The 14,526-nt window shown below is 42.5% G+C and overlaps 1 protein-coding gene across 4 annotated transcripts in view; it reads left to right on the top strand.

Annotated features, from left to right (window-relative positions):
• ADCY2 (adenylate cyclase 2) overlaps positions 1–14,526 on the top strand; it is a 129,736-nt gene that overhangs the window by 30,346 nt on the left and 84,864 nt on the right. For all 4 annotated transcript variants that reach the window (XR_004691663.2, XM_060278172.1, XM_060278171.1 and 1 more), the window contains one exon: positions 10,012–10,173. Coding sequence is in view for 3 of the 4 variants with exons in the window: in XM_060278172.1 (XP_060134155.1) it covers positions 10,012–10,173 (162 nt within the window). In the remaining variant the exon portion in view is untranslated. The remainder of the gene's footprint in view (positions 1–10,011; positions 10,174–14,526) is intronic.

The following is a 14,526-nucleotide window of genomic DNA, read 5'->3' as shown; positions in this document are numbered from 1 at the left end:
GCACTCTCCCCCCACTCTGCCTCCTCCAACCGCCGCTCCCGCCGGACACCGCCTCACTGCAGGGCACGTCAGGAAAGCGAGGGTGGAGGCCGGCGAAGGCCTCCTCACAACCCTCCCTGGCCCGTGAGAGGAGCGGCGGTTGGAGGAGGCGGGGGGGGAGAGTGCGCGCGTCCTTCCTGTCGGCGGCTGCGGGAGAGAAACGGAGGAGGAGAAAGCAGCGCTTTCTCCTCCTCCGTTCCTGTCCCCCTGCCGCCGACAGCAAGGACAGGTCCCAGGGTTCGGAGAAGCGCTGCGCAAGCGCTTCTCTGAACCCTGGGATGTCTGCTTCCTGTCGGCGGCTGCGGGAGAGGAACGGAGGAGGAGAAAGCAGCGCTTTCTCCTCCTCCGTTCCTGTCCCCCTGCCACCGACAGCAAGGACAGGTCCCAGGGTTCGGAGACGCGCTGCGCAAGCGCTTCTCCGAACCCCAGGATTCTAGCGCCCGTTATTGAACGGGCTGAAAACCACTAGTATGTATATAATGAGGTCATTTAAATAACACTTCTTACCATATAATGTTTCATAATAAATCAGTAAGTGCAGATTTGGATGGCAGTGCTAAATTCAATGTACTTTCACTGAATGAGAATTTCCTGAGTTCAAATTTCCCTTTTTAAAATTAAATTGCTAGATTCTAGATAGGAAAATGCAATACCATGTATGCTTTGGGTCCTCCTTCAGTGATAAAGAGATCTAATGCTGATTAACTGAGAATATAGGCTTCAGTATAATTAAAATAAATAATTTCAGGCATTTGGTTTGTTTCCTTAATCTTGGAAACAAGGCAAAGGTCTTTAAAGGTGTTGAAGGATATTGAGTTCCCAAGCTACTGCTGCTTTTCATAAACCCTGAAAATGTTGGAACCAGCAATGTATCTGGAGATAAAATAAACTTTGTTGCTGCAGTCATTATTATTTGTTCTGAATTCTTATAACAGCTAAGGGTATTCCCCCTCCCCCAGCCCTGTGCACCAGTAGCAAACAGCATGGTGGGACGCTGCTGCTCACTTGGCCTCTGCAAGGCCATGTAACTGCGGGTTACTGGGAGGGGAAGAGGCAGAGAGGTTGGGATGGTGCAAACACACTGGCAGAATGACCAGGTTGTTTCTGCTGGCATACTTTCACTATAGCCATGCCACACCTGCCTTGCCTGTCTGCATCCCACTAAGCAGCAGTGACAAAACCTGCTAGAGGTCAGCTGAGTGGTAATGTAAAAGACTGTAAAAGACTGGATGATATGGAGGCAGAAATAGATAAAATCTACAGAATTAAAACACATTATGCAAAATCAAAAAAGGTGCCAAGGTCCATTTTGTTAGAAAGAAAACTAGAGACCAAGTCTTAAAGCAACATTTTGACACTAGGTTGAAAATTGAGGATATAGATGTTACTGATATTTTAGGGAGACTAGAGCAAGTGACTTCCCCACAGTTAGCTCTCTCACCACCCTGGAGTAGCTAGCAGCTGAAGCGGCACTGCAGAGGCTGGCATGAACGGTTAAAACAAAACATTTATTTAACAAACAGCAAAAGAACTGACTTCTTCATAGAAGTTATCAGAGGCACACACAGACTTCACTTCTGACAGGAATAACTGACACCAGCTGACACACAGTCACATGACCCCCCCCTCTCTTAAGGTGGAATGGAACATTACAACAATAAATGTGATTACAGTCATATCTTGGATCCCGAACGCCTTGGTACTCAAGACGTTTTGGCTCCCGAACGCCGCAAACCTGAAAGTGAGTGTTCGGGTTCGTGAATGTTCTTTGAAACCCAAACATCCAACAGGGCTTCCGCAGCTTCTGATTGGCTGCAGGAGCTTCCAGCAGCCAATCACAGGCCGTGGTTTGGTTTCCCAACATTTTGGAAGTTGAACAGACTTACAGAACAGATTCCATTCAACCTCCAAGGTATGACTGTATACTGAAAGAAATTCCACTGAGGATACTGCGTAAAACAAAAGACTACTCCTTTATAACAAATAAACTTAAGCAGAAAAGATTGGACATACTGGATGGAGTGATTTTTACCTCTAATTAGAAAGATTTTGACTTGATTAGGTACAGAAAACAAGAGACTATGGAAAAATTCAAGCAAATGGATGAGACTGAAGAAACAGAATGGGGAGCTGGGTATAGGTTAACATTCAATTGAAGCCAGAACTTTTCCTTCTAGGAATAAAGGATAGACAGTTAGAAAAGAACCATAGAACCATAGAACATTATTTCAGTATATCACCACAGTGGATTTTATATGCACAAAGATGGAAAGAGACATTATTATCTGCCTTGGAGGAATGGTGGCTAAAGTTATAGGACTTGGCTGAGATGACGAAGTGGATGTGTTTAATTAGTGAAAAGTCATTGTTGATATTTACAGAAGATTGGAAACCCCTTACAGACATTTTACATGAAAAAGAAAATGAACTTGTAACATCTGGATTTGAGGATTGAAGAAAATATTGGTTTTTACAAAAAGTGGAATAGTTGGGTGTTACCTTGCAGAGTGGGACAACTGGTGTTGGGTGACAGAGCAATAGGTGCCATGTGGCCTTTCCTGTGCCCCCTAAGCTATCTGTTCTCAAATGCAGCGGAGGATGCTGTCACATTGCCAGTGTTGGAGTAATAGTCAGTTGCCCATCTTGTCCTTTGCCTCAGGCAGCAAAATGTCTTGGGCTGGCCCTGAGCAGGGTATGGCTGCAACTTTTTTATGAGATGACAAAGCAACCTTTGCTTACTGCCTCCCTGCCTTTGGGAGATCTGGAAGGGTTTCCTTAAATTATTATTTAAACAGAAGCGGTAGCATAATACCTTTTTTTAGTGGTTTTGTTTTTTGGTGCTATGAATTTCCCAGAATTCTTCTTTCACTGGATGTTTAACAACAACAACAAAAGAACAGCAGGTTAGAAGGTATTGTTTGGGACTAAGAAAAGCCAGGCTGCAATAAGTAATAGTCTTTAAAATGGCATGGAAGAGTTATTACTGTATTCAGACAGTGCAAACATATACACTTGTACTCTGAATTTTAGGAGGATCTACTCCCAGTTAAGTGTGCATAGGGTTTTAGCCTTAATTAGGTTAGGTGAGCAGTAGCAAACATGGGGACCTCCCTGCAAATTTAATAAATAAAATGTACCCCTTTTAAATGTTTTTGTGGGAGGGGAAGGTAGTTAATTTTATTTTATTGTTGTTTATATATTTTGTGTTTTTATAATGTGCTTCTATCTATGGATGGAGGCTGGCATATAAATTTAATAAACAAATAATATTTTGGACTATAACCCCTATCAGCCCCTGCCAGTTGGGCCAATGGTCAGGGGTGAGGGGAGCTGCAGTTCAAAACATAGGGAGGCCCCCACTTTGGCTATTTGCTGGGTTAGGGCTGAGGGTTACGAGATAAAAATATATTGGGTGGTAGCTAGGCATGCTGCAGCCAAGAAGCAAAGGTGACGGCTTTATTTAGTAGCTCTACATTTCATGCAGACATCGGTGAGAGCTGGTATTTCTGACTCTATTCGTGTTTACTCCACACTGAGTTCCCGTAAAAAGGCAGTGGCCCAGGAGTTCACAGAGAGCTTCAAAGCAGACCAGTTAATCTTTCCACACCAAGATGTTCTACCTGTTTCTGTGTAGCATATGAAACCAAATACAGGTACATTCCTATTTCATGTGCTATATTTGGCAGTGGCAGTACCCTGCTGCCTGGGAGAATGGGGGAAGCAGTTGTTGTTTTGCTGGTGCTGAAAGCTGGCCCTTTTGAAGGAGGAAATCAGGTGCATCTCATAATTTTTGTTTTAAAACCCAGATCTCTAACATCTGCCTAATCATTTGGGCTAATCTGACTTGCTGATGTAAAGAGCAGGCAAGTGTGTGTGTCAGTTGGGCAACAGCACCAGTGAAATAGCATTTCTGTAAAATATCTTGGTCTGTCATGGGATCCAGGCTTCTTTTCTTTAGCACTGTCTGCTTGATGTATTGAAAACAGTTTAAATTTAAGAATTAAGTTATCTCAGTCTCTGAGCAACAGACAACACAATATTTTATAGCCAAAACTGTCAGTGAGAAGGGAAAGACACTTTAAAAGAAATAAATTAGAGATGTACTGTATTACAGGGTCACTCTTCTCATCCTCTTTTGCAATCCACTTCTTTCCCCCTTAAAATATTTTGTTGTCAGTTGATAGCACTTTGGGAGCGACCTGTAGTTTACAAGCACTCCTGCATCCTTATCTTACCCTTCTAAAGCCTCTGAAAATCTTGTACAGTGAAAAGCAGCTTTTGAGGGCAGGGACTAACCTGCCTCAAAGGATGCAAGCAGAAACTCTTACCTGTAAATATGAAATCAGTTTTTATTTAAGCAAGTAACGGTACAAGTTCAGCAGCAGACACAGGGCTCAGGAGTCATGGTTCAGGTGTTCCAGAGCAAAGCAAGAAGTTAAGAACAGGACGGAAGTGACAGAGATCTCCCAACAAGTTTCCACATCCTGTCCAACAAGCTTTTAAATATGAGGTGGGGTGTGCTAGCTCAAAAGACTTGCTCACCTTGCAGGAATGTTGAAATGGTGTGTACATGCACGCACAAACACACATTCAGTCGGGATAGGTGAGTCTGCTCCAATCTGCGAAGGCAGTGCCCTGTTCTGGTGTCAGGACTCCGGCTTCTGTTTGGTTGCCGCCTTCTCCTTTTCTGCCTCCCACTTCTGTTTCCACAAACCCTCCTTAGGCTCTACTGAGGCTTTGCACTCCGCAGAAAGGCTGCTGGAGGGGGGAAAGACAGCTGGCATCCCTGCATCTCCTTCTGAAGCAGCTGAGATCCCTCCTCCTGCTGCTGCATCAGAAGCTGCCTCTCCAAGCACAATCCTGACAGCACTGTGGGGCTGATGATAGGAGCATGGAGAGAGCTGTAGTGGGGGGTGAGGGGTTTCCTGCCATTTCTGCCCATCATTTCTGCTCATACTTGCCCCAAAGGTGCTTTGTTTGAAGACTCCAAATAGGTCTACAAATAGGTCTATTGAATGGCAAATGCACATTTGGTACCCTATGCGGGGGATGGCTTGGGTACTGGTGGTTTGGAGTGGATAGGGAAAGAGTTAGGCACATGCACACATGCCAAACACATAGCTGCGCACATGCACCACTTCTAATTACCTTTCCCTAGACTGCCTTCATTTGATCTGTTTGCAGTAATATATGTGTGTGACATGTAATTATATCCTTTAGTGAAGCCTTGTACGCTGCACAATCCCTTGGAAGGCCACAGCATTGTTCTGATGTCTGTTTGCAGAGCTGAAATTAATTGGTGTCTAAATATTATCCTGAGAATTGGTGAATACTCCCTGGTGAATAATCAGTTTGACAGTCAATAGCATTTTTCTGTTCCTGTTTTCTCCATGGGCTCTTCCAGACTTACCTTTTATAGTTCTTTCTTCCTGTTCGTTTATAGAATTCACAGCAATACACAGTCATTTGTATTGCTGTTCTGGTTGATTTCTCTTATCCTGTTGTTGCAGCTACCATACACTTATTTGGAGGCCATGCAGCTTGATTGGGACAAAAATCACCGTCATATTTGTCTGTAGCCCTGAAACCCGTCTAGCTTTTAACCTTTTGGATCAAACTTGGTCAGCCATCCATTTGTATCCAAATGTGACCAGCTGCTTTGCAACTTGCTTTATTGAAGTCTTGTTTGACTTTTGTTCATTTATTAAAATGCTGACTGCTGTAAATGTGTTTAGAATTTTAAATACATAGTAAATATTTATTATTTTCCAACCTGCTAGAACAATACGTTATAGGAGCAGGAGTACTTAGCAAAAAGGCTCTGCACGTTCTTTCCGAGTGAAGGTTCAGGGGAGTAAGCAAGAAATGGGACTGCCTGTAATTCCAATAGAGGCCCCTGGTGTGTAATAAAGGCAAATCTAAGATCCGGACATCTAGTCTGCTTCCAAAAAGGATCTTATTGGAGAACCGAGGAGTTTTGGCAGCTGCTTTTGCTGCTAATGGAAATGGGGACAGCAGAAAGATTTATGGCAAGACCTCTTCTTGTTGCTTCTGTTTTTAGATAGGTTATCCATTTGCAGACAAAAGCCAGACAAGTGTACACTTTCCCTCATGGGCTTCTGATTTGTCATTTGGATGGTCTTCTATGCCATAAGGAGGCAGCACCACATCCTAAGGAACAATCCCGCTATCAGCTAATGTGCGGCTCTTAGTTTCACCCATGTTACACAGCACACTCATGAGGTGACCACTGCGACCACGTCTCCTCTGCTGCTGAAAGCCTGGCAGTGAGATGCTCTTTCCACCACATTTCTGAAGTAGGTGAACACAAGATTGAACCTTGTTAGCTGCTGATTCAGGCGGCAATTGCTGTACACATTCATGAGCCATTTCCACATCAGGTCGCTGCCATTAACAATAATAAAAACAGTAATCTGCACTCCTTTAACAGTTGGGGTGCGAATATCATGCAGAAACATACCGGCACCCATCATCTTATAAATGGGTAGAATTCTGGAATCTATAGGCGGCATGATAATTTCCATCCTGTCAATAAGAACAGTATGATCAATGGTCCCTTGAAAGGAGATTTTGACTAGACATACGAAAAAACTTTCTGACAGTAACAGCTATTCGACAGTGGAACAGTCTCCCTCATGAGGTGGTGGACTTTCCTTCCTTGGAGGTTTTTAAGCAGAGGTTGGATGACAATTGTTGTTGTTGTTGTTGTTTAGTCGTTTAGTCGTGTCCGAATCTTCGTGACCCCATGGCCCAGAGCACGCCAGGCACTCCTGTCTTCCACTGCCTCCCGCAGTTTGGTCAAACTCATGTTCGTAGCTTCGAGAACACTGTCCAACCATCTTCTCCTTGTGCCCTCCATCTTTCCCAACATCAGGGTCTTTTCCAGGGAGTATTCTCTTCTCATGAGGTGGCCAAATTATTATTATTATTATTATTATTATTATTATTATTATTATTATTATTATTTTATTTATACCCCACCCATCTGGCTGGGTTTCACCAGCCACTCTGGTGGATGGACATCTACCATGGATGCTGAGATTCCTGCATTGCAGGGGGTTGGACTAGATGACCCTCAGGGTTCCTGCCAACTCTAAGATTCTATGAAGTAGGAGAAGTAATCTTTTATGAAGTAATCTTTTATCTTGCCAATTGGAGCAATAATAGGAAAGTAGCACCTGCCCACAATCTGTTTTGTATGTAGGAACCCCATAAAAGAATGTGCTTAGCAAATAGATTTTTTTTCAGGAGACAGCAGTTGTGCAGTTTTATTACTAACCATCAAGGTGAGACTATTGGCACCTCTAAATTACCAACCAAAAGAAAGTGGATAAAATAAGTTTTATTGAAACACCTATCAAAAGAAAGGGGGAAATGAAGGGGGAAATCATGAAGGTGGGAGAAATGGAGTATCATTTGTGTCTGTGTGTGTGTGTGTGTGTGTGTGTGTGTGTGAGAGAGAGAGAGAGAGAGAGAGAGAGAGAGAGAGAGAGAGAGAGAGAGAGCATGAATACAACTCAATTTGCAACTAACTTTACGGTAGTTGTCCAACTTCACAGAGGAGTGCAGCAGACAGGGCTCTGGGGTGAAGCACACGCCAAGGATTATCTCTTCGTCCACAGTGAATTTCCAAAGGCCAAACTTCAGTGCAATTTAACCATATCACTTGAGCACAGAGAGCCACCACACAGCAAAAGCAGCCTGCTTCACAGCAGATACTAGTTCCCTCACCATCATTTTCTGTCCCTGGAGATGTGGCCAAGAGATTTTAGCAATCTTGAAGAGAGTAGCTCTAGAAATTCTAAAACGTAAAATCCAGTGGGCATCATCCCAAATTTTTAGAACAACATTCTCCCTCTAACAGTGACTGTTGGATTCAACTCAACATATTCTGGGGGACTGTTTCATTTATAAAGAGAGTAAGAGTGGGCCCAAAGTGGTAATAATTAAATGGCTGGCAGTTCTCTAATCCTCCTCACGTTCAAGCACTGGTTTCTACTCAGGCTAAAGAATATGCTGGCATCTCCTCTGATGGCTCCTTCTCAGTTTGGAGAAGAAGACCTTCACATTGCCTAATCATCAAGCCAGTAAGTCAAGGGAGATAGGATTCCACACCAGCCTGCCAGGCTATATGCCTGCTGAATTAAAATAATGCTGATTCGGATGGTGCCTCAGTGTACTCAAACGGATTTGCAAGTGGAGATGTTAGAGCAAAGAATTCTAGAGAGCGAGAGCAAGGTTTGGTGTGGGACATAACCTGTCATATATCCCGACCAAGGAAAGGGAGTGGTCAGGCTGCTTCACGTGGCTGCTGGTGGTGCAGGGAGATGGCTCTTCTAGTTTGAGAGGGCCCAGGGCACTAGAGCATAGCTGCCAAGTTATCCCTTATTTTAAGGGATTTTCCCTTATGCTGAATAGGCTTCCTCGCGAGAAAAGGGAAAACTTGGCAGCTATGCACTAGAGTGCAAACATGTACACTCTTCTCTGGAACGAAGTCCCGTCGAACCCAATGGGGTGGTTTTTCCGATCGTACATATATCAAATTGCACTGTAAAACACTTGAGCTTGTGGTGAGAGCTTTGCTCCATACCCTGATCACAAGCTGGACACTGATAGCCAGAAACTCTAGGCTAAAGATAGAATTTTAATCATTAGAATTTGCACAGCCTTCTAATATAGCAAGGTTTGAGATAGATGGAAATAGAAATCCCATATATTTCTGTCCAGTGCTGTTTTGTGAATCACCTTTAATTCTGCAGAATGTGTTAACCCTGAAGAAGTCTGCCACCTGGATAATTATAGGCCATTGGTGATGTGCAAAGTGTCATTTTCTTACTCCTTCCCCCCAATGGGGAATGTTTTTCATTCTGGAACAGAAGGATGGAGTAAGTATTCTACATTCTCTTGAATACTTGACATGGTATTAGAGAAAGTTCACATATGAAATCCCATTTTCATTTCCAAATCTCCCCAAATCAAGCTGAATGCTGGGGATGAATGCTGGCATGAATGCTGGCATTTCTTATTGCAAAGTATAATATTCCCCATATCTCATATCCACATCTTTGGGTGGCTATTCAATATTTGAAGAGGATACAGTATTGTCTTTCTTGCTGCATATTTCTTGCTTTTCAATTATTTTGAGACATCAAGGCTAAATCTTCTTCTAAACTTACAGTGACTAATTCCAGCTTTTTAGGTTGCTGACATTTTAATTTATATGTGTGTGATTATGGGTGCATCGTACAACATACTGTCTCAAAATGTCACATACTTCTACACAAGCAGTCTTCAGCAATGTGCATCCCTTTAAAACTGAAAGTACCATGTGGGCTATTGGTGAACTGCTGGAAAATTTGTGATGGACCACAAGCAGATTGGTTGCTGGGAGTTTTGTAATGAAAGTTGGACTCTGTCGACCTTTGTCTGATTCAGCAAGGGATTGCTTATAGTCTTAGGTAGCAGGATCACTTACCATAGAACCTCTTGTTCACACAGATGAGTTATTATGCCTCAACTGCAAAGAAATCCTGAGTAAATTTGTAAACTTAAAGCACATCAGCAGACTATGCAGACTGCAGTAAAAACAAACCCCCAAACACATGCAAGCCAGAAAACCCTGGCAAGCAAAACCCTGTTTTAAAACCTGTTCCTGAATTTATGCACAACAAGGTTATTGATGCTGAGCAGTGCAGCTAGTTCTATGTGGCTGAGAGGGCTTATGGGTCTTGAACCATTCCCTATAGCAAATTGCTATTGAAACAAAAGGGACTTTTTAAAAAAGCTGGTGGTGATAAGGCCATGTATGTTTATCTGTTGATCACATTAAAAAATCATTTTAAGAAATCCTGTGTATACTTAAAATAGCTCTTTCGTAATTTTAGATAACATGTACTTGAAATATTTTTAGAATTACCTTTGACAAGTATTGTCTTTGTCTTTTCTGCACAGGTGTCATTTTTCTTATTCATCGTTTTTGTGGTCTATACCATGTTGCCCTTCAACATGCAGGATGCTATAATCGCCAGCGTTTTCACCTCTGCATCACATACCATTGTGCTAAGTATCAGCCTGTCCTCAACAGACATAATCAAGGAACACTTGGTTTGGCAGGTATGTTTTCAGTGATGTGGGTCATTATGTGCTGTGAATGACTTGATGATCATCCTTGCCGGCAAGCATAAGTGGTCTGTGATTAGAAGCATAATTGTCTCCTTGCATTGTACATTGCTTACTTACCTATTTTCCATTGGGACAGTCAGCTCCTAAGCTCTGTAGAAACGGTTTACGTGCTGCTTTTCAGAACAATAATCTCACACAGCAGTTTACAATAGTTAAGACACACCAATAACAATAATTAAAATACAACAATAAAGAACTCTGATTCTGATGACAAATAAATGTAGGACTAAAATGAGCACTGGACACAAGGCCCAACTACTCTAGCAGACCTTTAGACAATTACCAGACCTTTAGAAGGCATCTCAAGGCAGCCCTGTTTAGGGAAGCTTTTAATGTTTAATGGATTTCTGTATTTTAATGTTTGATGGATTTCTGTATTTTAGAATTTCTGTTTTGTTGGAAGCCGCCCAGAGTGGCTGGGGGAACCCGGCCAGATGGGCGGGGTATAAATAATAAATTATTATTATTATTATTATAGCCCAACTGTCAACCTTATATTTTAATCACAGATTCATAGAACTGTAGAGTTGGAAGGCACCCCAAGGTCATGTAGTCCAACCCCCTCCAATGCAGGGATCTGAAAAGAGCCTGATGCACAGCACAGCACAAAGACAATCCTAAAGAAGTGTCTTTAGAGCTTGTTTAAAGAGGTCAGCTTGCCTGATTTAGCCTAGAATTAATTCCACCAATTGAGAGGGGGCACCACAGAAAAGGCCCTGTTCTTTGTATCTACCAGCTGAATAGCTTTCACCAACAACTGGCAAGCGTATCATCATGGCATTTCTTATGCTGCCAGTGTGGTGTAGTGGTTAGAGCAGGGGTCAGCAAACTTTTTCAGCAGGGGGCCGGTCCACTGTCCCTCAGACCTTGTGGGGGGCCGGACTATATTTTGAAAAAAAATATGAACAAATTCCTATGCCCCACATGCATTTTAAGTAAAAGGACACATTCTACTCATGTAAAAACATGCTGATTCCCGGACCGTCCGTGGGCCGGATTGAGAAGGTGATTGGGCCTTAGGTTGCCTACCCCTGTTTAAAAGCATGGGGGAGAAGATGGAGCCCTGAGGCACCCCACAAGTGAGAGCCCAGGGGTCTGACCACTCATCCCTTAGTACCACTACTTTCTGGAGGAAATCCCGGAGGAAGGAGCGGAACCACTGTATCACAGTGCCGCCAGCTCCCAGCACTTCTACTTGCTCCAGGAGGATACAATGGGTGACAGTATTGAAAGCTGCTGAGACATCCAGCACAGCCAGAAAACAGCTTTCACCTCTATCCCTAGCCTGCCAGTGATCATCGACCAGTGCAACCAAGGCAGTTTCAGTCCCACGATGAGCCCTGAAACCCAACTGGAAGGGGTCCAAATAGTTTGCATCCTGAAGGTATGCCTGGTGTTGTTCCATGACCACCTGCTCAATCGCCTTGTCCATGAATGGAAGATTTGAGACAGAGCAATAATTGGCCATAGTGGCTGGGTCCAAAGATGGTTTTTTAAAGAAGTGGTTTGATAGCTGTTCAGTCAGCTGCACCGCTCGAGGGATGCCTGTCCCTAAGCCTTCCTGCCATTGGCCAGTTTGGTAGGCAGACTAGATACAAGCTGAGCAAGCCGTTCTAGCTGCCCAATGGCTAGAAATCCCCTGGCAGAGGCTGCAGCGCTGCCACATCTCGAAAGATGTAAGCAGAGCTGTGGCTTGCCCAGGTGACAGCTTTTTCCACAGTCGACTTTTCATCATCCTCCCCCCCCCCCACTGCAGCACAAAAGCAACAGTGAGGAAGGACTTCCCACAATATCATCAAAGAGTGTGGAGTTTTTGCTCTTAAATTCCATGTAAAAAGTTTGCTTCTCGAGCCAGCAGCAATCGGCACGGAGCTTGTGCCAATCTCTGTGTGGACTGAAGTATAGGAGATGCTGAAATGGCATCTCTGCCACTTGAAAAACTTTGTCAGGAAGAATCTGTGCTGCCTACTAAGCACAGTACTTTCCTAAATTGCTGGGATCATATTCATTTTATTTAATTTTTGAAATGTATACATGCCACTAACCACATGACCCCCAACAAGTGAGGACAGGAGTAGCTTACTGTATGTAAAACACACAGCCAATGCTGAATCAGTAGCTTCCTCCAATACAAAGGTGATAAAATATGATACAATGATGATAACGATAAATTGAATTTCTTAGCAGCCTTATATGTCCAGGTCCCAGAGCAGGCTAAATTTTAGAAATATAATATTAGAGCAAATTACAATGAAGAGAATAGGGCTGGTGGACCGCTTGCACTTCACAGCCTTTCAGGCCCTATTGAATGCTCTTGTTCCTCTGTGCCTTATAATCTGCCAGCTAAAGATAACACTCCTCTCAGCCAGTCCATGAATGCTGATGGCACAATAAATCTTGGAGTCTTGAAGGTGTCAAAAGGTTCGTGGTTGTAATTGGGAACCAGTGCAGCTATTTCAGGACAGGTGTAGAACACTTTCCTGTGACATTTCTTACTATAAAGGGCACACAAGAGAATGGCACAGCCTCGGAAATGAACCTCTAAAGCTATGAGTTCACAACATCTTTCCTCTATTGCCCAAGGCTTAAAAAACTTCCCTGCCTTGTGGTTTTATTCCCTGCCAGCAACCAGGCAAGCAGCTCTTTACAAGTCTGCATAAAATCACATTGGTATTTGTCAATGAATTTCAATCTAATCAAGACCCCCCAAAAAGAATTAACTAAAAGCAATGTGTCTAATTTTAAATGTTAAAATTTAGCCTTTAAGCCACTTTGAGCATTTGTCTTTAAACCTCCACTCTGTTTTCCATGCCTCAGTAATTTGAGGGCTGTGTGTTTTTCCCAGCGTGTCTTGTTTGCTACAGATTGCAGTTTGGTGACTCTCCTTAATTTTTCCCATTTCATTTCAGGGAGGTTATATGACATTTCATCAAGGAAGTGTTGTCCTACCACTTTGCAACACAGTTTCCTATCACTTTGTAGTGCATAAAGTCCAATTTTAGGGTGTATACATGTGTATAGGGTCTATATATAGGGTGTATATTCGCACACACACAAATGGTCTGTGCAAGTTTCCTAACCACAGAGCAGTTTGCTAAAATACCCCTCTGCGCTCTCCTCTGTATTATTTCCATATGTGAAATAAAAATACCCACACAACCAGGGTGCTCCCGGTGCGGGTTTGGGAAGCCGTGCACATGCATTGTTGTTCCTATTGAAATATCTATTGAGTATATATCCTACCCTTCCTCCCAAAATTTCCCAGAGTGGCAAACACAGAGACATTTCAGAAACAAAACACAAAACAGCTAAATAGTTAAAACATTCTCAAAACAATTAAAAATACTTAAAACAATTGCAGTTAAAAACTTTCTAAAAGTAGTTGCATTAAAAACATCATTAACAATCTTATTTCATCCAGGACTCTCAGATTTGCCTGAAATACTGTGTCCCCCCCCTCCAGCTTCGACCTGAATTGAGAAAAAAAGGACCTAGATTCATTTTAAACTGATAGTGTGTACACAGCCCTAATCTCAGCAGGGATCTATTTCATTAGCTTGTAACTATTTTTTTCTCAGTTTCCAAAGAAGTGATTTCTTGTTCAGTTACAGGTAGGTAGCCATGTTGGTCTGAGTCGAAACAAAATTAAATAAATAAAAAAAAGGAATTTTTATTTTATTTTCTTGTTCAGTGTTTTGTTACCTTCTTATCCCTCTGTGTGCTGCAGCTGTCCTTTCGTGGGTGAGAGGGACTGTCATTATACTTTCAGATGAGATATCGGTATATATTTTGGTGTTTTAAAATATAACATTAAAAGCATTTTTTTTAAATTGCTTTTTAAAAGCAATTTTAAAGCAATTTTAAAACAATTTTTTAAAACCCAAAACAGAGTGGGTCCTAAAATTTATATAATATCTGTCAAAGGCCAAGATAAAGAACTGTATCTTCTAAATCTATTTTAATAAAATCTATTCTAAGCCTATTAATAAATCTATTATTTATCTTTATGCCCACCCAGAACTCCATACACCAGGCATGTCCAAAGTCTGTTTCGGGGGACCAATCTGGCCTGCTGGTCAGTTTAATTCCTATGGTAAAATCCTTTAAAAAGCTCAAGAATTTAAATCCTTAAAAAAGCTCAACGACTTCAGTTGGCCCCCACGCATTTTCAGTTAATCAAATCCGGCTCTCTTTGAAAAAAGTTTTGGCACCCCTGCCATACACTAGGCCTCAGTGCAGAAAGCCAGTTGCAAAGGGAAGATTGAGGGAAACAACTCTCTTGTC

Source organism: Zootoca vivipara, chromosome 8 (genome assembly GCF_963506605.1).
Source record: "Zootoca vivipara chromosome 8, rZooViv1.1, whole genome shotgun sequence".
NCBI classification, from domain to species: Eukaryota; Metazoa; Chordata; class Lepidosauria; order Squamata; family Lacertidae; genus Zootoca; species Zootoca vivipara.
The sequence above is the reverse complement of the archived record's forward strand: the minus strand, read 5'-3'. Positions and strand labels throughout refer to the sequence as shown.